The sequence below is a fragment of the Salvelinus fontinalis genome, unplaced genomic scaffold, assembly GCF_029448725.1.
Source record: "Salvelinus fontinalis isolate EN_2023a unplaced genomic scaffold, ASM2944872v1 scaffold_0035, whole genome shotgun sequence".
Taxonomy (NCBI): Eukaryota; Metazoa; Chordata; class Actinopteri; order Salmoniformes; family Salmonidae; genus Salvelinus; species Salvelinus fontinalis.
In genome coordinates, this window is record NW_026600244.1 from 399,848 (window position 1) to 423,237 (window position 23,390).

The following is a 23,390-nucleotide window of genomic DNA, read 5'->3' on the forward strand; positions in this document are numbered from 1 at the left end:
GGATATCAGGAGTCAAGGTGGCCGTGAGATCAGGATATCAGGAGTCAAGGTGGCTGTGTGATCAGGATATCAGGAGTCAAGGTGGCTGTGAGATCAGGAGTCAAGGTGGCTGTGAGATCAGGATATCAGGAGTCAAGGTGGCCGTGAGATCAGGATATCAGGAGTCAAGGTGGCCGTGAGATCAGGATATCAGGAGTCAAGGTGGCTGTGAGATCAGGATATCAGGAGTCAAGGTGGCTGTGAGATCAGGATATCGGGAGTCAAGGTGGCTGTGAGATCAGGATATCAGGAGTCAATGTGGCTGTGAGATCAGGATATCAGGACCTGTTTAGACAAAGCAATTGTAACAGTAGAGCAAAGGATGGCAATAGATGAGAAAATGAATGGCTGCAGTGCTGCCATTATAATGACTACTTGATGCATGGAATGCTAAGGCATAAATGTATAAAAGCGTGTATTGATATTTTACCGAATGGGGATCCTAATAAAATACTAAACTTTTACTTTCAGCTAGAAAACTCATCAACAGTCAACTCTGTTTATTCCAGGTCAGTTATTATAAAGATATTGCGGACTAACTGAGCCTCAAGTTGACACCAGGGAATCTTCTCTCTCCTCTCCACTTTTTAACTCCTGGATATTTTGGCTCTTTGACAGACAGGTCTGACAGATTTATGTCTGTAACATGGGCAACCACATTCCTTGAAGCCTGAAAGTTTTCCCGAAAGTATCTCTCAACTCTGACCGTTATGAAAAGCATGTGAATAATGTAAACCATGATGGTAGGTGCAATGAAAGGACTCTTTTGTGGACTGTAACAGTAACATCGAGTAGCTCTTGATGATCGTTCTGTGTAAATTCCAACTTTATCACTGTATGTATTTAAAAATGACCATGACTATTTACAAAGTTTGCTCTCTATAGGACTTTGCATGATTGATGTAAGGGTATTAGTTATTTTTCATATGAAAGTAAACATATTGTCGTGCCATACTCCAGACTTACGATGACTTGGTCGAGATCTCGCGAGAAGATTTGAACTTTCTGTTTGGAAGAGAACGCGAGCTGTCTTTTGATCAGCTCAGAACGAAAGAAGGTGGGACCCGAAGGACGCTAGGAAAAGTATATTTTAAGAAGGATTTCTCGGGGGGCGGTTTGTTGAAGAGAAATAATGTTTTGTTAACATTTGACCAGGACAGACGGCATTACAGTTGTTAAACGGTACGTTAACAATACTTGAAGGCGTTTATTTTTGGCCAGCTGTCTTTCTGAACATTCCGTGCAGTTGTTAGCGTCCTGTTGCTAACCTAACGTTAGCTAGCTAGCTAAACATCCATCTGGCCGATTCTGCTGTGTTTCATTTTACAGATATGGAACACAAATAGGGTATTGATTGCATCTTAATTGGGGTTAGTTATATTCATGTTTGGTCAGACGGTGGATTTAAGTTGTTATCAAACAAGCTATTGACATGACTAATATGCTACCATTTTGGGGGGCATATGCTCCTAAATATTTTGAGGTGCTATCGGGATTTTATTTGGGGGAGAAAGTGTCCAGCGCCCAGGTAATAATTGTTGTAATTGTAGCGACTCTAGTTTTTAAGTGCCGGTATGTTTTTTGTGGCGCTGTTGATGACGCGCCGGGCTTCGGACCAGAAGGTTGAGGGTTCGAGCCTCACAAACCTGCCTGTTTCATTACTTTGGTGTCGGACGTGAACGGACGTTGACATCCAATAACTTCCGTGTGTTTTTTTCCGGTGAGCGCGTCCCTGTAACAGTATGTTATAACTAGTACTTGTATTCATAGAGGCTAACTACACTACATAGCCAAAAGAATGTTCCCACTGGCTCGTCGAACATCCTATTCCAAAATCATGAGCATTAATTTGGAGTTGCTTCCCCCCCTGTAACAGCCTCGACTCTTCTGGGAAGGCTTTCCACTAGATGTTGGAACATTGCTGCAGGGACTTGTTTCCATTAAGCCACAAGAGCATTAGTGAGGTCGGCCACTGATGTTGGGTAATTAGGCCTGGCTCGCAGTCGGTGTTACAATTCATCCCAAAGATGTTGGATGGGGTTGAGGTCAGGGCTCTGTGCAGGCCAGTCAAGTTATTCCACACTGTTCTCGACTAACCATTTCTGTATGGACCTCGCTTTGAGCACGGGGGCACTGTCATGCTGAAACAGGAAAGGGTCTTCCCCAAACTCTTGCCACAAAGTTGGAAGCACAGAATTGTCTAGAATGTCATTGTTTGCTGTAGCGTTAAGATTTCCCTTCACTGGAACTAAGGGGCCCGAACCATGAAAAACAGCCCCAGACCATTATTCCTCCTCCGCCAAACTTTACAGTTGACACTATACATTGGGGCAGGTAGCGTTCTACTGGCATCCGTCAAACCCCGATTTGTTCGTCGGACTGCCAGATGGTGAAGCGTGATTCATCGCTCCAGAGAACGCTTTTTCACTTCTCCAGAGTCCAATGACGGTGAGCTTTACACCAATCCAGCTGACGCTTGGCATTGCGTATGGTGATCTTAGGCTTGTGTGCTGCTGCTCGGCCATGGAAACCGGTTTCATGAAGTTCCCGACCAACAGTTGTTGTGCTGACGTTGCTTCCAGACGCAGTTTGGAACTCGGTAGTGGAGTGTTACAACCGGGGACAGACATTACACGCTTCAGCACTCTGCGGTCCCGTTCTGTGAGCTTGTGTGGCCTACCACTTCGCGGTTGAGTCATTGTTGCTCGTAGACGTTTCCACTTCAGAATAACAGCACTTACAGTTGACCGGGGCAGAAATATGACGAACTGTCTTATTGGAAAGGTGGCATCCTATGACGGTGCCACGTTGAAAGTCACTGAGCTCTTAAGTAAGGTTTCCCCAGGCTAATATATCGTTGTCTTGTCCTAACCTTAACCGTGGACCTCACAGTGCTCTGTTTTCCCAGGCTAATATATCGTTGTCTTGTCCTAACCTAAACCGTGGACCTCACAGTCCTCTGTTTCGCAGGCTAATATATCGTTGTCTTGTCCTAACCTAAACCGTGGACCTCACAGGGCTCTGTTTCCCAGACTAATATATCGTTGTCTTGTCCTAACCTAAACCGTGGACCTCACAGTGCTCTGTTTCCCAGGCTAATATATCCTTGTCTTGTCCTAACCTAAACCGTGGACCTCACAGTGCTGTTTCCCAGGCTAATATATCGTTGTCTTGTCCTAACCTAAACCGTGGACCTCACAGTGCTCTGTTTTCCCAGACTAATATATCGTTGTCTTGTCCTAACCTAAACCGTGGACCTCAGTGCTCTGTTTTCCCAGACTAATATATCGTTGTCTTGTCCTAACCTAAACCGTGAACCTCACAGTGCTCTGTTTCCCAGGCTAATATATCGTTGTCTTGTCCTAACCTAAACCGTGGACCTCACAGTCCTCTGTTTCCCCAGGCTAATATATCGTTGTCTTGTCCTAACCTTAACCGTGGACCTCACAGTCCTCTGTTTCGCAGGCTAATATATCGTTGTCTTGTCCTAACCTAAACCGTGGACCTCACAGTGCTCTGTTTCCCAGGCTAATATATCGTTGTCTTGTCCTAACCTTAACCGTGGACCTCACAGGGCTCTGTTTCCCAGGCTAATATATCGTTGTCTTGTCCTAACCTAAACCGTGGACCTCACAGTGCTCTGTTTCCCCAGGCTAATATATCGTTGTCTTGTCCTAACCTTAACCGTGGACCTCACAGTCCTCTGTTTCGCAGGCTAATATATCGTTGTCTTGTCCTAACCTAAACCGTGGACCTCACAGTGCTCTGTTTCCCAGGCTAATATATCGTTGTCTTGTCCTAACCTAAACCGTGGACCTCACAGTGCTCTGTTTTCCCAGGCTAATATATCGTTGTCTTGTCCTAACCTAAACCGTGGACCTCAGGGCTCTGTTTCCCAGGCTAATATATCGTTGTTGACAGATTGTTTGTAGTGGATTTCAAGGTGGGTGTTCCACTGAACCGTATGTGAGCCAACCAAGCAGCTATCTGTGTACAGCTGCGGGCCTGCTGAGAGCAGGATGAGAGTGGTGATGTCTGGGAAATATTACCAAATCTTATTATAGAGTCCAAGTAGAACTAGTAATGCTCTCCTTTTTAAAAATCTGAAACATTGGGCCAACGTTGAAAATGTTGTGACCTGTAAGGCAGGGTCATCCCTGAACAGGCAGGGTCATCCCTGAACAGGCAGGGTCATCCCTGAACAGGCAGGGTCATCCCTGAACAGGCAGGGTCATCCCTGAACAGGCAGGGTCATCCCTGAACAGGCAGGGTCATCCCTGAACAGGCAGGTTAATGATGTAGGTTCAGACTGCTGTTTGCAGAGGACCAGGTAAGGCATGGTCATCCCTGAACAGGCAGGTTAATGATGTGGGTTCAGACCGCTGTTTGCAGAGGACCAGGTAAGGCAAGGTCATCCCTGAACAGGCAGGGTCATCCCTGAACAGGCAGGGTCATCCCTGAACAGGCAGGGTCATCCCTGAACAGGCAGGGTCATCCCTGAACAGGCAGGGTCATCCCTGAACAGGCAGGGTCATCCCTGAACAGGCAGGGTCATCCCTGAACAGGCAGGTTAATGATATGGGTTCAGACTGCTGTTTGCAGAGGACCAGGTAAGGCAGGGTCATCCCTGAACAGGCAGGGTCATCCCTGAACAGGCAGCTTAATGATGTGGGTTCAGACTGCTGTTTGCAGAGGACCAGATCACCTCCATATTGTGGCTCTCTCGCTACAGAAGCAACAACACTGAGCTTATTTTGAGGTGTTTAACATCTGGCAGAGAGACGAGGGTTGAAGATGGTTCTGGTAGGGTTTAGGGTCTCTTCTTCCAGGACTGAACCAAACAGGCGAACAGAACCTAATCTAGGGCTGGGTGATGTAGCCTGGGCCAAACAGAACCTAATCTAGGGCTGGGTGATATAGCCTGGGCCAAACAGAACCTAATCTAGGGCTGGGTGATATAGCCTGGGCCAAACAGAACCTAATCTAGGGCTGGGTGATGTAGCCTGGGCCAAACAGAACCTAATCTAGGGCTGGGTGATATAGCCTGGGCCAAACAGAACCTAATCTAGGGCTGGGTGATGTAGCCTGGGCCAAACAGAACCTAATCTAGGGCTGGGTGATATAGCCTGGGCCAAACAGAACATAATCTAGGGCTGGGTGATATAGCCTGGGCCAAACAGAACCTAATCTAGGGCTGGGTGATGTAGCCTGGGCCAAACAGAACCTAATCTAGGGCTGGGTGATGTAGCCTGGGCCAAACAGAACCTAATCTAGGGCTGGGTGATGTAGCCTGGGCCAAACAGAACCTAATCTAGGGCTGGGTGATATAGCCTGGGCCAAACAGAACCTAATCTAGGGCTGGGTGATATAGCCTGGGCCAAACAGAACCTAATCTAGGGCTGGGTGATGTAGCCTGGGCCAAACAGAACCTAATCTAGGGCTGGGTGATGTAGCCTGGGCCAAACAGAACCTAATCTAGGGCTGGGTGATGTAGCCTGGGCCAAACAGAACCTAATCTAGGGCTGGGTGATATAGACCAAAAATCTGATCTTTATTTAATTTTTTATAGTTATGGACACACTTACACTTCACTATTTTCTACATTGTAGAATAATAGTGAAGACATCAAAATTGTGGAATCATGAAGTAACCAAAAAAGTGTTTAACAAACCGAAACATATTTTATATTTGAGACTCTTCAAAGTAGCCACCCTTTGCCTTGATGACAGCTTTGTACACTCTTGGCATTCTCTCAACCAGCTTCATGAGGAATGCTTTTCCAACAGTCTTGAAGGAGTTCCCACATATGCTGAGCACTAGTGGGGCTTTTCCCACATTGACTTATCCGTCTTTTACTGAGGGATATTTTTAACAGCTTGGGTGGGGTTGAGTAGGGGTGGGGGGGATTCCCCCTGGTCTGATCTGCGCGACACAATTTATAGGAGCTGTTATCTGTATGTTTATCCTGCTTCTCTGGCTGTCCCTGACTTTACGGTAGGAGTGTTTCTTTACGGTAGGAGTGTTTCTTTACGGTAGGAGTGTTTCTTTACGGTAGGAGTGTTTCTTTACGGTAGGCGTGTTTCTTTACGGTAGGCGTGTTTCTTTACGGAAGGCGTGTTTCTTTACGGAAGGCGTGTTTCTTTACGGAAGGCGTGTTTTCTTTACGGAAGGCGTGTTTTCTTTACGGAAGGCGTGTTTTCTTTACGGAAGGCGTGTTTTCTTTACGGAAGGCGTGTTTTCTTTACGGAAGGCGTGTTTTCTTTACGGAAGGCGTGTTTTCTTTACGGAAGGCGTGTTTTCTTTACGGAAGGCGTGTTTTCTTTACGGAAGGCGTGTTTTCTTTACGGAAGGCGTGTTTTCTTTACGGATCAGTCAAGTTTACCTCTCCCTCCCCTCCCTCTTTCCTCTCCTCAGTCCTCTGTTTCTCCCTCATGCTTCCCCAGCGTATCAGGACCAGGGGATGCCTGGGTGCTTACCTCATTTCCTCTCCTTTACAGCGAGTGAGGAGAGGAGGGAGGGAGACTGCTGTCTCTGTTGGGATTGGAAACATTACTTTTCTGTTTGTCATAGTGGCTTTAACAACAGAACAATGGATTTTGATGTTTTCATTTGTCTTTGCTGCACATATGTTTGTATCGTACATGTAGTGGGCAGTAATATTTGTGTATATACAGTATATTATTATAATACCTCACATGAGACTCCAAATAGGACTATGCTATTAGCCCATTATACAGACGCTATAACCCTTTACACGGCTGACAGTCAGATAGTATCTGAGTTATACTGTAGGTATCATATAGAGAAACACTAACCCTTTACATGGCTGACAGTATCTGAGTTATACTGTAGGTATCATATAGAGACGCTATAACCCTTTACATGGCTGACAGTCAGATAGTATCTGGGTTATACTGTAGGTATCATATAGAGACGCTATAACCCTTTACATGGCTGACAGTCAGATAGTATCCGAGTTATACTGTAGGTATCATATAGAGACGCTATAACCCTTTACATGGCTGACAGTCAGATAGTATCTGAGTTATACTGTAGGTAACATATAGAGAAACACTAACCCTTTACATGGCTGATAGTCAGATAGTATCTGAGTTATACTGTAGGTATCATATAGAGAAACACTAACCCTTTACATGGCTGACAGTATCTGAGTTATACTGTAGGTATCATATAGAGACGCTATAACCCTTTACATGGCTGACAGTCAGATAGTATCCGAGTTATACTGTAGGTATCATATAGAGACGCTATAACCCTTTACATGGCTGACAGTCAGATGGTATCTGAGTTATACTGTACGTATCATATAGAGACGCTATAACCCTTTACATGGCTGACAGTCAGATGGTATCTGAGTTATACTGTACGTATCATATAGAGACGCTATAACCCTTTACATGGCTGACAGTCAGATAGTATCTGAGTTATATTGTAGGTATCATATAGAGACGCTATAACCCTTTACATGGCTGACAGTCAGATAGTATCTGAGTGTTACGTACAGTATAAATCTATAGACTTGGCAGATGTCCCTGTCCTTCAGTAATTCTGCTAATACAGTGCATTCAGAAAGTATTCAGACCCCTTTCCCCTTTTCCACATTTTGTTACGTTACAGCATTATTCTAAAATTGATTAAATAACATTTTAACTCAGTCATTTACACACAATACCCCATAATGACAAAACGAAAACAGGTTTGGACATTTTTGCAAACGTATTAAAAATAAACAGAAATACCTTATTTACATAAGTATTCAGACCCTTTGCAATGAGACTCGATATTGAGCTCAGGTGGATCCTGTTTCCATTGATCATCCTTGATGTTTCTACAACTTGATTGGAGTCCACCTGTGGTAAATTCAATTGATTGGACATGATTTTGAAAGGGAAACACCTGTCTATATAAGGTCCCACAGTTGACAATGCATGTCAGAGCAAAAACCAAGCTATGAGGTCAAAGGAATTGTCCGTAGAGCTCCGAGACAGGATTGTGTCGAAGCACAGATCTGGGGAAGGGCAACAAAAAAGTTCTGCAGCATTGAAGGTCCCCAAGAACACAGTGGCCTCCATCATTCATAAATGGAAGAAGTTTGGAACCACCAAGACTTCCTAGAGCTGGCCGCCCGGCCAAACTGAGCAATCGGGGAGAAGGGTCTTGATCAGGGAGGTGATGTCATTCTGTCATTCTGACAGAGCTCCAGAGTTCCTCTGTGGAGATGGGAGAACCTTCCAGAAGGACAACCATCTCTGCAGCACTCCACCAATCAGGCCTTTATGGTAGAGTGGCCAGACGGAAGCCACTCCTCAGTAAAAGGCACAGGACAGCCCGCTTGGAGTTTGAAGACTCTCAGACCATGAGAAACAAGATTTTCTGGTTTGATTAAACTCTTTGGCCTGAATGAGAGGGGTACCAGTACAGAGTCAATGTGCGGGGGCACTGTTTAGTTGAGGTAATATGTACATGTAGGTATATGTGCAAGGTTAACCCGGAGCACCTGTAGCTAGGTTAACCCGGAGCACCTGTAGCTAGGTTAACCCGGAGCACCTGTAGCCAGGTTAACCCGTCGCACCTGTAGCTAGGTTAACCCGCCGCGCCTGTAGCTAGGTTAACCCGCCGCGCCTGTAGCTAGGTTAACCCGCCGCGCCTGTAGCTAGGTTAACCCGCCGCACCTGTAGCTAGGTTAACCCGGAGCACCTGTAGCTAGGTTAACCCGCCGCGCCTGTAGCTAGGTTAACCCGCCGCGCCTGTAGCTAGGTTAACCCGCCGCACCTGTAGCTAGGTTAACCCGCCGCACCTGTAGCTAGGTTAACCCGGAGCACCTGTAGCTAGGTTAACCCGGAGCACCTGTAGCTAGGTTAACCCGGAGCACCTGTAGCTAGGTTAACCCGGAGCACCTGTAGCTAGGTTAACCCGGAGCACCTGTAGCTAGGTTAACCCGGAGCACCTGTAGCCAGGTTAACCCGGAGCACCTGTAGCCAGGTTAACCCGGAGCACCTGTAGCCAGGTTAGCCCGCCGCACCTGTAGCCAGGTTAACCCGGAGCACCTGTAGCCAGGTTAGCCCGGAGCACCTGTAGCTAGGTTAGCCCGGAGCACCTGTAGCTAGGTTAGCCCGGAGCACCTGTAGCTAGGCTAACCCGGAGCACCTGTAGCTAGGCTAACCCGGAGCACCTGTAGCTAGGCTAACCCGGAGCACCTGTAGCTAGGCTAACCCGGTAGCACCAGTAGCTAGGTTAACCCGGTAGCACCTGTAGCTAGGCTAACCCGGAGCACCAGTAGCTAGGCTAACCCGGTAGCACCTGTAGCTAGGCTAACCCGGTAGCACCTGTAGCTAGGTTAACCCGGTAGCACCTGTAGCTAGGCTAACCCGGTAGCACCTGTAGCTAGGCTAACCCGGTAGCACCTGTAGCTAGGTTAACCCGGTAGCACCTGTAGCTAGGTTAACCCGGTAGCACCTGTAGCTAGCCTTGCTCCACGCTTGGTCAGTGAGAAGTAGAGCTTGGATGGACTGATCAACTCCATCTCTAGACCACATCAGTCATTCTACTGTTATCCTGCCTGTCCTGTCTGTTCCCACTAATGCCCTGGCCTGGCTTTCTGTCCCCACTTCCCACTTCCTGTCTGTCCCCACTTCCCACTTCCTGTCTGTTCCCACTTCCTGTCTGTTCCCACTTCCCACTAATGGCCTGCCTGGCTGTCCTGTCTGTCCCCCCTTCCCACTAAAGCCCTGGCCACGTGCCACCCCTTCCCACTAAAGCCCTGGCCACGTGCCACCCCTTCCCACTAAAGCCCTGGCCACGTGCCACCCCTTCCCACTAAAGCCCTGGCCACGTGCCACCCCTTCCCACTAAAGCCCTGGCCACGTGCCACCCCTTCCACTAAAGCCCTGGCCACGTGCCACCCCTTCCACTAAAGCCCTGGCCACGTGCCACCCCTTCCACTAAAGCCCTGGCCACGTGCCACCCCTTCCCACTAAAGCCCTGGCCACGTGCCACCCCTTCCCACTAAAGCCCTGGCCACGTGGCACCCCTTCCCACTAAAGCCCTGGCCACGTGCCACCCCTTCCCACTAAAGCCCTGGCCACGTGCCACCCCTTCCCACTAAAGCCCTGGCCACGTGCCACCCCTTCCCACTAAAGCCCTGGCCACGTGCCACTCCTTTCCCCACAGCAGCACAGGAATGTGCAGAAGGGCTGAATTGACCAGAGCAGGATAAGAATGTGGCCACTTTGCTCTCTCCAGTTAGGTTATGACTGTGGTCTGCTGTTATGACTGTGTTCTGCTGTTAGGACTGTGGTCTGCTGTTAGGACTGTGGTCTGCTGTTAGGACTGTGGTCTGCTGTTAGGACTGTGGTCTGCTGTTAGGACTGGGGTCTGCTGTTAGGACTGGGGTCTGCTGTTAGGACTGGGGTCTGCTGTTAGGACTGTGGTCTGCTGTTAGGACTGTGGTCTGCTGTTAGGACTGTGGTCTGCTGTTAGGACTGGGGTCTGCTGTTAGGACTGTGGTCTGCTGTTAGGACTGTGGTCTGCTGTTAGGACTGGGGTCTGCTGTTAGGACTGGGGTCTGCTGTTAGGACTGGGGTCTGCTGTTAGGACTGGGGTCTGCTGTTAGGACTGGGGTCTGCTGTTAGGACTGTGGTCTGCTGTTAGGACTGTGGTCTGCTGGTATGACTGTGGTCGTTGTGGTTCTGGACTGGGCCTGTCAGGCTGGTTTCATTATGACACCGGCCGTATCGTTGTGGTTCTGGACTGGGCCTGTCAGGCTGGTTTCATTATGACACCGGCCGTATCGTTGTGGTTCTGGACTGGGCCTGTCAGGCTGGTTTCATTATGACACCGGCCGTATCGTTGTGGTTCTGGACTGGGCCTGTCAGGCTGGTTTCATTATGTCACCGGCCGTATCGTTGTGGTTCTGGACTGGGCCTGTCAGGCTGGTTTCATTATGTCACCGGCCGTATCGTTGTGGTTCTGGACTGGGCCTGTCAGGCTGGTTTCATTATGTCACCGGCCGTGTCGTTGTGGTTCTGGACTGGGCCTGTCAGTCTGGTTTCATTATGACACCGGCCGTATCGTTGTGGTTCTGGACTGGGCCTGTCAGTCTGGTGTCAGTGTCTAAGCTTGGTGGCTCATTTGGAGCTAGTGGGCCCAACTATGTTGTCCATCAATGTATCTGGCTACTGGAGTCAGGAGACTACCCTCCCTGTTGTATCTGGCTACTGGAGTCAGGAGACTACCCTCCCTGTTGTATCTGGCTACTGGAGTCAGGAGACTACCCTCCCTGTTGTATCTGGCTACTGGAGTCAGGAGACTACCCTCCCTGTTGTATCTGGCTACTGGAGTCAGGAGACTACCCTCCCTGTTGTATCTGGCTCCTGGAGTCAGGAGACTACCCTCCCTGTTGTATCTGGCTACTGGAGTCAGGAGACTACCCTCCCTGTTGTATCTGGCTGCTGGAGTCAGGAGACTACCCTCCCTGTTGTATCTGGCTACTGTAGTCAGGAGACTACCCTCCCTGTTGTATCTGGCTGCTGGAGTCAGGAGACTACCCTCCCTGTTGTATCTGGCTGCTGGAGTCAGGAGACTACCCTCCCTGTTGTATCTGAGGGCCAGTCAGTCAGGAGACAACCCTCCCTGTTGTATCTGAGGGCCAGTCAGTCAGGAGACAACCCTCCCTGTTGTATCTGAGGGCCAGTCAGTCAGGAGACTACCCTCCCTGTTGTATCTGAGGGCCAGTCAGTCAGGAGACAACCCTCCCTGTTGTATCTGGCTGCTGGAGTCAGGAGACTACCCTCCCTGTTGTATCTGAGGGCCAGTCAGTCAGGAGACAACCCTCCCTGTTGTATCTGAGGGCCAGTCAGTCAGGAGACAACCCTCCCTGTTGTATCTGAGGGTCAGTCAGTCAGGAGACAACCCTCCCTGTTGTATCTGAGGGCCAGTCAGTCAGGAGACAACCCTCCCTGTTGTATCTGAGGGCCAGTCAGTCAGGAGACAACCCTCCCTGTTGTATCTGAGGGCCAGTCAGTCAGGAGACAACCCTCCCTGTTGTATCTGAGGGCCAGTCAGTCAGGAGACAACCCTCCCTGTTGTATCTGAGGGCCAGTCAGTCAGGAGACAACCCTCCCTGTTGTATCTGAGGGTCAGTCAGTCAGGAGACAACCCTCCCTGTTGTATCTGAGGGTCAGTCAGGAGACAACCCTCCCTGTTGTATCTGAGGGTCAGTCAGTCAGGAGACTACCCTCCCTGTTGTATCTGAGGGTCAGTCAGTCAGGAGACAACCCTCCCTGTTGTATCTGAGGGTCAGTCAGTCAGGAGACAACCCTCCCTGTTGTATCTGAGGGTCAGTCAGTCAGGAGACAACCCTCCCTGTTGTATCTGAGGGTCAGTCAGTCAGGAGACAACCCTCCCTGTTGTATCTGAGGGCCAGTCAGTCAGGAGACAACCCTCCCTGTTGTATCTGAGGGCCAGTCAGTCAGGAGACAACCCTCCCTGTTGTATCTGAGGGCCAGTCAGTCAGGAGACAACCCTCCCTGTTGTATCTGAGGGCCAGTCAGTCAGGAGACAACCCTCCCTGTTGTATCTGAGGGCCAGTCAGTCAGGAGACAACCCTCCCTGTTGTATCTGAGGGTCAGTCAGTCAGGAGACAACCCTCCCTGTTGTATCTGAGGGTCAGTCAGGAGACAACCCTCCCTGTTGTATCTGAGGGCCAGTCAGTCAGGAGACTACCCTCCCTGTTGTATCTGAGGGCCAGTCAGTCAGGAGACAACCCTCCCTGTTGTATCTGAGGGCCAGTCAGTCAGGAGACAACCCTCCCTGTTGTATCTGAGGGTCAGTCAGGAGACAACCCTCCCTGTTGTATCTGAGGGTCAGTCAGTCAGTAAATATTTAACCAGCGGTAACAGGTTTGGGAAATGACTCTCTGGGTGTTCTAAAGGTCCAGTAATCCACTGTGTGGTTTTGAACGTTAGCCAGTGAGTCAATGTCTGTGGGCCACTGTCAACAAATTCACTTCCTACTCAGATCTACATGTTCTCTCTGTCAGGACTCCAGTCCCTCACATCATTCTTTCACAGGGAAGAAGGCTCTTTTGACTTCTCAAGTGTTTCTGGAGAGCTATGGAGAGAAATCAAGAGCTCTTCTAGAGAATTTAAGAGCTCTATGGAGAGAACTTAACTGTCTGAGTCCCAGTAGATCTGTTGTGACTGAGTCTCAGGGCATTTGAGATCACGTGATGGGACGTGAGGTCTGGGGAGGGAGGTGGACGGGAGGTCTGGGGGGAGAGGTGGACGGGAGGTCTGGGGGGAGAGGTGGACGGGAGGTCTGGGGGGAGAGGTGGACGGGAGGTCTGGGGGGAGAGGTGGACGGGAGGTCTGGGGGAGAGGTGGACGGGAGGTCTGGGGGGAGAGGTGGACGGGAGGTCTGGGGGGAGAGGTGGACGGGAGGTCTGGGGGGAGAGGTGGACGGGAGGTCTGGGGGGAGAGGTGGACGGGAGGTCTGGGGGGAGAGGTGGACGGGAGGTCTGGGGGGAGAGGTGGACGGGAGATCTGGGGGGAGAGGTGGACGGGAGGTCTGGGGAGAGAGGTGGACGGGAGGTCTGGGGGGAGAGGTGGACGGGAGGTCTGGGGGGAGAGGTGGACGGGAGGTCTGGGGGGAGAGGTGGACGGGAGGTCTGGGGGGAGAGGTGGACGGGAGGTCTGGGGGGAGAGGTGGACGGGAGGTCTGGGGGGAGAGGTGGACGGGAGGTCTGGGGGGAGAGGTGGACGGGAGGTCTGGGGGGAGAGGTGGACGGGAGATCTGGGGGGAGAGGTGGACGGGAGGTCTGGGGGGGAGGTGGACGGGAGGTCTGGGGGGGGAGGTGGACGGGAGGTCTGGGGGGGGGTGGACGGGTGGACGGGAGGTCTGGGGGGAGAGGTGGACGGGAGGTCTGGGGGGAGAGGTGGACGGGAGGTCTGGGGGGAGAGGTGGACGGGAGGTCTGGGGTGGGAGGTGGACGGGAGGTCTGGGGGGGGGGGGTCTGGGGGGAGAGGTGGACGGGAGGTCTGGGGGGAGAGGTGGACGGGAGGTCTGGGGGAGGAGGTGGACGGGAGGTAGAAGGGATGAGCTCTCAGCTTGTCGAAGGGTGGTGATGCTAGATCGTATCTTCCTGCAGTTGTATGGTGGAAGGTAATCATCCTCCGAGGCACGCTTCATTATGAGTTGCTGTTCCTGCGTCACGCGTCCATGTTTTGGAAAACATATTTTCCTGTGTTTATTTAAGCGGCAGATTAAGACTGGATTCCAGTAACATTCACGCAGCAGAGTGGTCTGGAGAGTAAAGGCAGGAAGGAGTTTCTCCTCTCCGGTGTAACACTGTGCTCAGAGACTTAGTAACTTAGTTGTAGTCACCATCCGGTTACCTAGAAGTACAAACGTAGTTGTGTTTTCGGGTTATTATATTCATTTATATCCGGAAGTTTTCTAAACTACCCACAATGCACTTTTTTCCTCAACGTCATATGGAGGATCTAGTCCGTGCTCCAGAGTTCGTATGCTAGCTCGTTAGTTAGCTCACGCTGGCTAACTAATTACGTTCCAGACCGAGTGTTGGCGGTGGTGAGCTACAGTTCTACCATTCACAGGAAGTGGGATGTTAACCAGGAACAGGTACACAGCAGGCTCGTCATCTACCTCGTGGCTGTGGTATCTAGTGGGAACCCCTTTAACACAGCAGGCTCGTCACCTACCTCGTGGCTGTGGTATCTAGTGGGAACCCCTTTAACACAGCAGGCTCGTCACCTACCTCGTGGCTGTGGTATCTAGTGGGAACCCCTTTAACACAGCAGGCTCGTCACCTACCTCGTGGCTGTGGTATCTAGTGGGAACCCCTTTAACACAGCAGGCTCGTCACCTACCTCGTGGCTGTGGTATCTAGTGGGAACCCCTTTAACCTGTTAAGGCTAGGGGGTGCTGTTGTCACTATTTATGGAAATCGTGTAATTTTTGAAACGGCTTCCTACAAAATTCTTGATCGTACAATATGCATATTATTATTATTATTGGATAGAAAACAGTCTATAGTTTCTATAGGCGTTGAAATTTTGTCTCTAAGTGGAACAGAACTCATTCTACAGCAATTTCCCTGACATGGAGTCAGATTTCACACATTTTGGCCCCTGTTCTGGAGTCAGTTTTAAGGCCACTGTTATTCCTATGAGTATACGGACACTGCTTACGTCTTCCCCTGGATGCCTTTACGTGATGACGCTTTGAATGGTATCGATTGCCCAATCACAGCCACTATAAATGAAAAAACCCTGTAGGTAGGAACTCTTTTCTTAGTGCGTCATGCGCGCGGAGGATACCGACCTACTGTTTTTCCAAGCATTAGTGTAGCCAGTTAAATTTCTCCGGTCATATTTTTACTCGTTATAGGAGTTAAAAACATCAAAAGGTAGTTAATTTAAAGCGTTTTATAGCAATTTATATCCGTTTAGTGCGATTTTGGGACATTTATTTCTGAGCCACTGTGAATCTCTGGGCACCGTTCCAGTTCATGCCGAACGCAATGTGCATTTCTGCATGGCAAGAGGACAGCTTTCGACCAAAAGACGATTAGACCCAAGAAAGGATTCTTTGACCAAGATTCTGATGGAAGAACAGCTCAAAGTAGGAACAATTTATTATGATAAATTGTGTTTCTGTCGAAAAATGTTAGTGGCTTAGGACGCCATTTTTTTTTTACTTAGCTTCGCTTGGCGCAAACTGTATTGAAAAGTAAGGATAATTTAAAAAATGTAATTCCGCGATTGTATTAAGAATTAAATTGTCTATCAATCGCTGTCCACCCTATATTTTTTTAGTCACGTTTATGAGTATTTATGTATACGACTAGATCACTGTCTAATATGGCGCACGAACATTTTCTGACCAGCTGGGCTACTTTTCTCATTGTCTAACCATGATTTTGGTGGCTAAATATGCACATTTTCGAACAAACTGTATATGTATGTTGTAATGTGATGTTACAGGAGTGTCATCTGAAGAATTCTGAGAAGGTTAGTGAAAAAATTAATATATTTTGGCGATGTTTACGTTATCGCTCTCTTTGGCTAGAATCAATGCTGGGGTAATGTTTGCACATGTGCTATGCTAATATAACGATTTATTGTGTTTTCGCTGTAAGACACTTAGAAAATCTGAAATATTGTCTGTATTCACAGGATCGGTGTCTTTCGATTAGTGTATGCTGTGTATTTTTACGAAATGTTTGATGATTAGTAGTTAGGTAAACACGTTGCTCTATATATTTATTCTAGTCCATTTGTGACGGTGGGTGCAATTGTAAACTATGACATCTACCTGAAATATGCACATTTTTCTAACAAAACCTATCCTATACCATAAATATGTTATCAGACTGTCATCTGAGGAGGTTTTTTCTTGGTTGGTGGCTATCAATATCTTAGTTTAGCCGAATTGGTGATAGCTACTGGTGTTGGTGGACAAAGAAAAAATGGTGGATTATGCTAATGTGTTTAGCTAATAGATTTACATCTTTACATATTGTGTCTTCCCTGTAAAACATTTTAAAAATCGGACATGTTGGCTGGATTCACAAGATCTGTGTCTTTCATTAGCTGTATTGGACTTTAATGTGTGAAAGTTAAATATTTAAAAAAAAATTTTTTTTGAATTTCGCGGCTCTGCCTTTTCAGTGGGGGTGGGGGGGGGTGTGCCGCTAGCGGCACCCCGGGGCTAGACAGGTTTAACACAGCAGGCTCGTCACCTACCTCGTGGCTGTGGTATCTAGTGGGAACCCCTTTAACACAGCAGGCTCGTCACCTACCTCGTGGCTGTGGTATCTAGTGGGAACCCCTTTAACACAGCAGGCTCGTCACCTACCTCGTGGCTGTGGTATCTAGTGGGAACCCCTTTAACACAGCAGGCTCGTCACCTACCTCGTGGCTGTGGTATCTAGTGGGAACCCCTTTAATACAGCAGGCTCGTCACCTACCTCGTGGCTGTGGTATCTAGTGGGAACCCCTTTAATACAGCAGGCTCGTCACCTACCTCGTGGCTGTGGTATCTAGTGGGAACCCCTTTAACACAGCAGGCTCGTCACCTACCTCGTGGCTGTGGTATCTAGTGGGAACCCCTTTAACACAGCAGGCTCGTCACCTACCTCGTGGCTGTGGTATCTAGTGGGAACCCCTTTAACACAGCAGGCTCGTCACCTACCTCGTGGCTGTGGTATCTAGTGGGAACCCCTTTAACACAGCAGGCTCGTCACCTACCTCGTGGCTGTGGTATCTAGTGGGAACCCCTTTAACACAGCAGGCTCGTCACCTACCTCGTGGCTGTGGTATCTAGTGGGAACCCCTTTAACACAGCAGGCTCGTCACCTACCTCGTGGCTGTGGTATCTAGTGGGAACCCCTTTAACACAGCAGGCTCGTCACCTACCTCGTGGCTGTGGTATCTAGTGGGAACCCCTTTAACACAGCAGGCTCGTCACCTACCTCGTGGCTGTGGTATCTAGTGGGAACCCCTTTAACCTGTTAAGGCTAGGGGGTGCTGTTGTCACTATTTATGGAAATCGTGTAATTTTTGAAACGGCTTCCTACAAAATTCTTGATCGTACAATATGCATATTATTATTATTATTGGATAGAAAACAGTCTATAGTTTCTATAGGCGTTGAAATTTTGTCTCTAAGTGGAACAGAACTCATTCTACAGCAATTTCCCTGACATGGAGTCAGATTTCACACATTTTGGCCCCTGTTCTGGAGTCAGTTTTAAGGCCACTGTTATTCCTATGAGTATACGGACACTGCTTACGTCTTCCCCTGGATGCCTTTACGTGATGACGCTTTGAATGGTATCGATTGCCCAATCACAGCCACTATAAATGAAAAAACCCTGTAGGTAGGAACTCTTTTCTTAGTGCGTCATGCGCGCGGAGGATACCGACCTACTGTTTTTCCAAGCATTAGTGTAGCCAGTTAAATTTCTCCGGTCATATTTTTACTCGTTATAGGAGTTAAAAACATCAAAAGGTAGTTAATTTAAAGCGTTTTATAGCAATTTATATCCGTTTAGTGCGATTTTGGGACATTTATTTCTGAGCCACTGTGAATCTCTGGGCACCGTTCCAGTTCATGCCGAACGCAATGTGCATTTCTGCATGGCAAGAGGACAGCTTTCGACCAAAAGACGATTAGACCCAAGAAAGGATTCTTTGACCAAGATTCTGATGGAAGAACAGCTCAAAGTAGGAACAATTTATTATGATAAATTGTGTTTCTGTCGAAAAATGTTAGTGGCTTAGGACGCCATTTTTTTTTTACTTAGCTTCGCTTGGCGCAAACTGTATTGAAAAGTAAGGATAATTTAAAAAATGTAATTCCGCGATTGTATTAAGAATTAAATTGTCTATCAATCGCTGTCCACCCTATATTTTTTTAGTCACGTTTATGAGTATTTATGTATACGACTAGATCACTGTCTAATATGGCGCACGAACATTTTCTGACCAGCTGGGCTACTTTTCTCATTGTCTAACCATGATTTTGGTGGCTAAATATGCACATTTTCGAACAAACTGTATATGTATGTTGTAATGTGATGTTACAGGAGTGTCATCTGAAGAATTCTGAGAAGGTTAGTGAAAAAATTAATATATTTTGGCGATGTTTACGTTATCGCTCTCTTTGGCTAGAATCAATGCTGGGGTAATGTTTGCACATGTGCTATGCTAATATAACGATTTATTGTGTTTTCGCTGTAAGACACTTAGAAAATCTGAAATATTGTCTGTATTCACAGGATCGGTGTCTTTCGATTAGTGTATGCTGTGTATTTTTACGAAATGTTTGATGATTAGTAGTTAGGTAAACACGTTGCTCTATATATTTATTCTAGTCCATTTGTGACGGTGGGTGCAATTGTAAACTATGACATCTACCTGAAATATGCACATTTTTCTAACAAAACCTATCCTATACCATAAATATGTTATCAGACTGTCATCTGAGGAGGTTTTTTCTTGGTTGGTGGCTATCAATATCTTAGTTTAGCCGAATTGGTGATAGCTACTGGTGTTGGTGGACAAAGAAAAAATGGTGGATTATGCTAATGTGTTTAGCTAATAGATTTACATCTTTACATATTGTGTCTTCCCTGTAAAACATTTTAAAAATCGGACATGTTGGCTGGATTCACAAGATCTGTGTCTTTCATTAGCTGTATTGGACTTTAATGTGTGAAAGTTAAATATTTAAAAAAATTTTTTTTTTGAATTTCGCGGCTCTGCCTTTTCAGTGGGGGTGGGGGGGGGTGTGCCGCTAGCGGCCCCCCGGGGCTAGACAGGTTTAACACAGCAGGCTCGTCACCTACCTCGTGGCTGTGGTATCTAGTGGGAACCCCTTTAACACAGCAGGCTCGTCACCTACCTCGTGGCTGTGGTATCTAGTGGGAACCCCTTTAACACAGCAGGCTCGTCACCTACCTCGTGGCTGTGGTATCTAGTGGGAACCCCTTTAACACAGCAGGCTCGTCACCTACCTCGTGGCTGTGGTATCTAGTGGGAACCCCTTTAATACAGCAGGCTCGTCACCTACCTCGTGGCTGTGGTATCTAGTGGGAACCCCTTTAATACAGCAGGCTCGTCACCTACCTCGTGGCTGTGGTATCTAGTGGGAACCCCTTTAACACAGCAGGCTCGTCACCTACCTCGTGGCTGTGGTATCTAGTGGGAACCCCTTTAACACAGCAGGCTCGTCACCTACCTCGTGGCTGTGGTATCTAGTGGGAACCCCTTTAACACAGCAGGCTCGTCACCTACCTCGTGGCTGTGGTATCTAGTGGGAACCCCTTTAACACAGCAGGCTCGTCACCTACCTCGTGGCTGTGGTATCTAGTGGGAACCCCTTTAACACAGCAGGCTCGTCACCTACCTCGTGGCTGTGGTATCTAGTGGGAACCCCTTTAACACAGCAGGCTCGTCACCTACCTCGTGGCTGTGGTATCTAGTGGGAACCCCTTTAACACAGCAGGCTCGTCACCTACCTCGTGGCTGTGGTATCTAGTGGGAACCCCTTTAACACAGCAGGCTCGTCACCTACCTCGTGGCTGTGGTATCTAGTGGGAACCCCTTTAACACAGCAGGCTCGTCACCTACCTCGTGGCTGTGGTATCTAGTGGGAACCCCTTTAACACAGCAGGCTCGTCACCTACCTCGTGGCTGTGGTATCTAGTGGGAACCCCTTTAACACAGCAGGCTCGTCACCTACCTCGTGGCTGTGGTATCTAGTGGGAACCCCTTTAACACAGCAGGCTCGTCACCTACCTCGTGGCTGTGGTATCTAGTGGAAACCCCTTTAACACAGCAGGCTCGTCACCTACCTCGTGGCTGTGGTATCTAGTGGGAACCCCTTTAACACAGCAGGCTCGTCACCTACCTCGTGGCTGTGGTATCTAGTGGAAACCCCTTTAACACAGCAGGCTCCTCACCTACCTTGTGGCTGTGGTATCTAGTGGGAACCCTTGAACACAGCAGGCGCTTCACCTACCTTCCTCCTTTTGGAAAGCACTGTCCCGTCTCACTCTTTAGGAGAAACCTCTTGTGCTATTTCACCGTAGTAGTTAGGATTCAGAGCAGCCCTAAAGGAGGAACAATGGTCTTTTGAAGTGGGTTCGTAAGTAATATCCTGGAGGAAGAGCTCAGGGCTCTTGTCAGTCCTCCACAGAACAGCCTTCTATCGGGTAATTCCACAGTAAAGGACTCTAGGGTAATTCCACAGTAAAGGACTCTAGGGTAATTCCACAGTAAAGGACTCTAGGGTAATTCCACAGTAAAGGACTCTAGGGTAATTCCACAGTAAAGGACTCTAGGGTAATTCCACGGTAAAGGAATCGCTCTGAGGATCAGACGTGTCACTTAAAGCTGCAATGTGTCACTTTTTGGGCGACCTGACCAAATTCACATAGAAATGTGTGTTATAGATCTGTCATTCTCATTGAAAGCAAGTCTCTAAGAAGCCGTAGATCTGTTTTATGTGCGCTATTTCTATACTTCCTGTTCTTAAGTACATGTTTTGCGTCGTTTCCTTTCGGTTTTGTACACCAGCTGAGAATACAATATGGTTATGGAAAATGTATTTCACACATGGGGACAAAGATCGTACTTTTCGGAGAAATGTCCTCTGGTCTGATGAAACAAAAATGACCATCGTTATGTTTGGAGGAAAAAGGGGGAGGTTTGCAAGCCGAAGAACACCATCCCAACCGTGAAGCACGGGGGGGGGCAGCATCATGTTATGGGGGTGCTTTGCTGCAGGAGGGTCTGGTGCACTTCACAGAATAGATGGCATCATGAGGACGGAAAATTATGTGGATATATTGAAGCAACATCTCAAGACATCAGTCAGGAAGTTAAAGCTTGGTTGCAAATAGGTCTTTCAAATGGACAATGACCCCAAGCATACTTCCAAAGTTGTGGCAAAATGGCTTAAGGACAACAAAGTCAAGGTATTGGAGTGACCATCACAAAGCCCTGAACTCAATCCTATAGAAAATGTGTGAGCAGAACTGAAAAAGCATGTGCGAGCAAGGAGGCCTACAAACCTGACTCAGTTACACCAGCTCTGTCAGGAGGAATGTGCCAAAATTCACCCAAATATTGTAGGACGCTTGTGGAAGGCTATCCGAAACGTTTGACCCAAGTTAAACAATTTAAAGGCAATGCTACCAAATACTAAAATGAGTGTATGTAAACTTCTGATCCACTGGGAATGTGATGGAAGAAATAAAAGCTGAAATAAATAATTCTCTACTATTATTCTTACATTTCACATTCTTAAAATAAAGTGGTGATCCTAACTGACCTTAGACAGGGAATTTTTACTAGGATTTAATGTCAGGAATTGTGAACTTAGTTAAAATGTATTTGGCTAAGGTGTATGTAGTGTGTGTGGATATTACACTGGAGCTTAGAGAGAGGGTAGTGGGACATTACGCCGGGTGGCGGTGTGGGACATTACGCCGGGCGGCGGTGTGGGACATTACGCCGGGCGGCGGTGTGGGACATTACGCCGGGCGGCGGTTGAATACTTGTTAACAGTTTGTTCCTTCTCTTTCCTCCTCAGACTGACAGAACAAGGAGCCCCTCTGAGTTCCTCTGAGCCCCGAAGACCCAGGAAAGGACTGAGGAGAACCACCATGACGTAAACCCTGTCCCCCCCCCACTAGACCCCTGACCCCCCTGTCCCCAACCCCACCCCCAGTCTCTCCCTCTCTCTCCCCCGGCCTCCCTAACCCTGTCCATGTGAGGGGTTGGGCAGCGCCCCCCCTTGAATCGCTCTGGAGACATGATGAACCTCCAGAAGCATCAAAGCATGGGCTCTGACCGGGACCTTCAGTCCTCCTCCTCAGTCAGCCTGCCCTCCGTCAAGAAGGCCCCCAAGAAGAGACGTCTGTCCATGGGGAACCTTTTCAGACGGCGCCGGGACCCCAAGAGGAAGTCCAAGGAGCTTCGAGGAGGAGGAGGAGGAGGAGATGGCATCGCCAGCGTAGACAGCATCCACTCAGACCTCATGCTAAACGATAAGAACTATGCCTCCTCAGTGGCAGGAGCTGCCTGCACCTCTTCCTCCTCCTCCTCTTCCTCCCGGGGTGGAGAGCTGCTGGAGTGCCCTCTGTGCCTTCTATGTCACTCTAGGGACAGTTTCCCAGACATCATGACCTGCCACCACCGCTCCTGTGCCGATTGCCTGCGCCAGTACTTACGGATAGAGATCAGTGAGTCGCGTGTCAACATCAGCTGTCCAGAGTGCTCTGAACGGTTCAACCCCCACGACATCCGCATCATCCTGGGAGACCAGCCCCTCATGGAGAAGTACGAGGAGTTCATGTTGAGGAGATGGCTGGTGGCCGACCCTGACTGCCGCTGGTGCCCCGCCCCAGACTGCGGGTAAGATCCTCAGCTCAGACACACACAGGGCAGACTGCGGGTAAGACCCTCAGCTCAGACACACACAGGGCAGACTGCGGGTAAGACCCTCAGCTCAGACACACACAGGGCAGACTGCGGGTAAGACCCTCAGCTCAGACACACACAGGGCAGACTGCGGGTAAGATCCTCAGCTCAGACACACACAGGGCAGACTGCGGGTAAGACCCTCAGCTCAGACACACACAGGGCAGACTGCGGGTAAGATCCTCAGCTCAGACACACACAGGGCAGACTGCGGGTAAGACCCTCAGCTCAGACACACACAGGGCAGACTGCAGGTAAGACCCTCAGCTCAGACACACAGGGCAGACTGCGGGTAAGAAACTCAGCTCAGACACACAC

The 23,390-nt window shown here is 48.7% G+C and overlaps 1 protein-coding gene across 1 annotated transcript in view; it reads left to right on the top strand.

The window, feature by feature from the left end:
• Nucleotides 1–1,062: 1,062 nt before the first annotated feature.
• The window catches only part of LOC129842355 (E3 ubiquitin-protein ligase RNF19A-like), a 50,029-nt gene continuing 27,701 nt past the window's right edge, over nt 1,063–23,390 (top strand). Inside the window, exons 1-2 of the mRNA XM_055910887.1 lie at nt 1,063–1,221; nt 22,183–23,006. Of these exons, the coding sequence (XP_055766862.1) occupies nt 22,405–23,006 (602 nt within the window). The 5' untranslated portion in view covers nt 1,063–1,221; nt 22,183–22,404. The remainder of the gene's footprint in view (nt 1,222–22,182; nt 23,007–23,390) is intronic.